The 2454-nt window shown below is 41.5% G+C and overlaps 1 protein-coding gene across 1 annotated transcript; it reads left to right on the top strand.

The window, feature by feature from the left end:
- Window positions 1–533: 533 nt before the first annotated feature.
- LOC139183926 (olfactory receptor 7A17-like) lies at window positions 534–1472 on the top strand. The gene has a single exon (XM_070792231.1). It carries the CDS (start codon window positions 534–536, stop codon window positions 1470–1472), a length of 939 nt encoding a protein of 312 aa, XP_070648332.1.
- Window positions 1473–2454: the final 982 nt, after the last annotated feature.

Genomic DNA, 2454 nt, shown 5'->3' with positions numbered 1-2454 from the left:
AAAACTATGGAATAGTAAAACAATTGTACTACAATAAAAATTAATTTAAAATAAAAAATCAATTTAGAAAAATTAACTTGAAAAGTTAAGAACATAAAACAGAAAAAAAAAAACTGCAGAATACATGACATCTTGAGTAAAAAGGTAAAAGCACTAGTTTGCTAGTGAGAGAAGGCACAGACAATTCCTAAAGAGGATCAAATACATGAACAAAATATTAGCAATATATTGTGACATAAAATTATATTGTGCTTAGTCATGTCCAACTTTTTCTGACTCCTTGGACAGTAGCTGCCAGGCTCCTCTGTCCATGGGATTTCCAGGCAAGAATACTAAAGTGAGTCACCATGCCATCCTCCAGGGGAACTTCCTAACCCAGGTCTCCCACAATGCAGGCAGATTCTTTGCCATCTGAGCCATCAGGAAAGTCCTCAGAAAATTATAAATGGTAGCATTTCAACTGTGTGGTTAATGTCATTTGGTGCAAAAAAAAATCACAATATTAATGTTTTCCTTGTAGTCACCTCTATCACATGGCACCGAGAAACATAACAAGAGATTCAGAATTTTTGCTTCTGGGACTTTCGGAGAAAGCAGAACTGCAGCATCTCATATTTGGACTTTTCCTCTCCATGTATCTGATCACTGTGTTTGGAAATATGCTCATAGTCCTAACTGTCAGCTCAGACTCCCACCTCCACACCCCCATGTATTTCTTCCTCTCCAACCTGTCCTTTGTAGACATCTGTTTCACCTCCACCACCATCCCAAAGATGCTGTGGAACATCCAGACACAGAGCCAAGTTATAACTTATGAAGACTGCATCACCCAGATGTTTTTTTTCATGCTATTTGCAGGGTTGGACATCTTCCTCCTGACAGTGATGGCCTATGACCGTTTTGTGGCTATCTGTCACCCCCTGCATTACACAGTCATCATGAACTCCAAAATATGTGGAATTTTGGTTCTGGTTAGCTGGATCATCAGTGTCCTGGATTCCTTGTTACAAACCTTAATGGTCTTAAGGCTGTCCTTTTGCAAAGAGGTGAAAATCCCTCACTATTACTGTGAAGTCAAGTTGTTGATCCAACTTGCCTGTTCTGACAACTTTCTTAATGACATGGTGATGTACTTTGCAGCTGGACTTCTAGGAGTTGGTCCCTTTGCTGGCATCCTTTACTCATATTCTAAGATAGCTTCTTCCATACATAGAATCTCATCAGCTCAGGGGAAGTATAAAGCATTTTCCACCTGTGCATCTCACCTCTCAGTTGTCTCCTTATTTTATTGCACAGGCTTAGGAGTGTACCTCAGCTCTGCTGCTACCCACAGCTCACATTCAACTGCAACAATGTCAGTGATGTACATTATGGTCACACCCATGCTGAACCCCTTCATCTACAGTCTGAGGAACAAAGACATAAAGAGGGCTCTGAACACTTTCTTTAGAACGCCACCTAGAAAAGGATAACTTGTCTTCCACTGAGGAAGGGCACATGATTGAAGACTTCAAAGCCTCAGAGTCAGAAATTGCAGATCTTTAATGAGATACTTTGATCAGATTGTGGAATTCAAACTTGCTCCTTCTATTTATTTCCTGGAGTTTCCACTTATTTGACCTCAACGCCTCCCTACAATTTCTGTTACTAGCTTGATTAAGCTTGTGAGGTCCCTCATATCTAAAAGATTTTCCCCTTTCTGTTTTCTCCAACTCTCAAATTTATCCTCACCCTTGGATCTGAAAAATTGGGGAATTCACATTTATCATAGGGTTTATCACATTTATCATAGAAGGGTTTCTTTTTTTAATTGAAGAAGAGTAGTTTACAATGTTGTTAGTTTCAGATATACAGCAAAGTGACTCAGTTATACATATACATAAATTTTTTCAGGTTATTTTCCCTTGTACTTTATTACAAAACGTTGAGTATAATTCCCTGTGGTATATAGTATATCTCTATTTGTTATCTATTTTATATATAGTAGAGAAGGCAATGGCAACCCACTATAGTACTCTTGCCTGGAAAATCCCATGGACGGAGGAGCCTAGTGGGCTGCCGTCTATGGGGTCGCTAAGAGTCAGACAGGACTGAGCGACTTCACTTTCACTTTTCACTTTCATGCATTGGAGAAGGAAATGGCAACCCACTCCAGTATTCTTGCCTGGAGAATCCCAGGGACAGAGGAGCCTAGTGGGCTGCCGTCTATGGGGTCGCACAGAGTCGGACATAACTGAAGCGACTTAGCAGCAGCAGCAGTGTGGATATGGAGTCGGACACGACTGAGCGACTTCACTTTTCACTTTCATGCATTGGAGAAGGCAATGGCAACCCACTCCAGTGTTCTTGCCTGGAGAATCCCAGGGACGGGGGAGCCTGGTGGGCTGCCGTCTATGGGGTTGCACAGAGTCGGACACGACTGAAGCAACTTAGCAGCAGCAGCAGCAGCAGCAT

This window comes from Bos indicus, chromosome 7, assembly GCF_029378745.1.
Source record: "Bos indicus isolate NIAB-ARS_2022 breed Sahiwal x Tharparkar chromosome 7, NIAB-ARS_B.indTharparkar_mat_pri_1.0, whole genome shotgun sequence".
Lineage (NCBI taxonomy): Eukaryota > Metazoa > Chordata > Mammalia > Artiodactyla > Bovidae > Bos > Bos indicus.
This window is presented reverse-complemented; position numbering and strand designations above follow the sequence as displayed.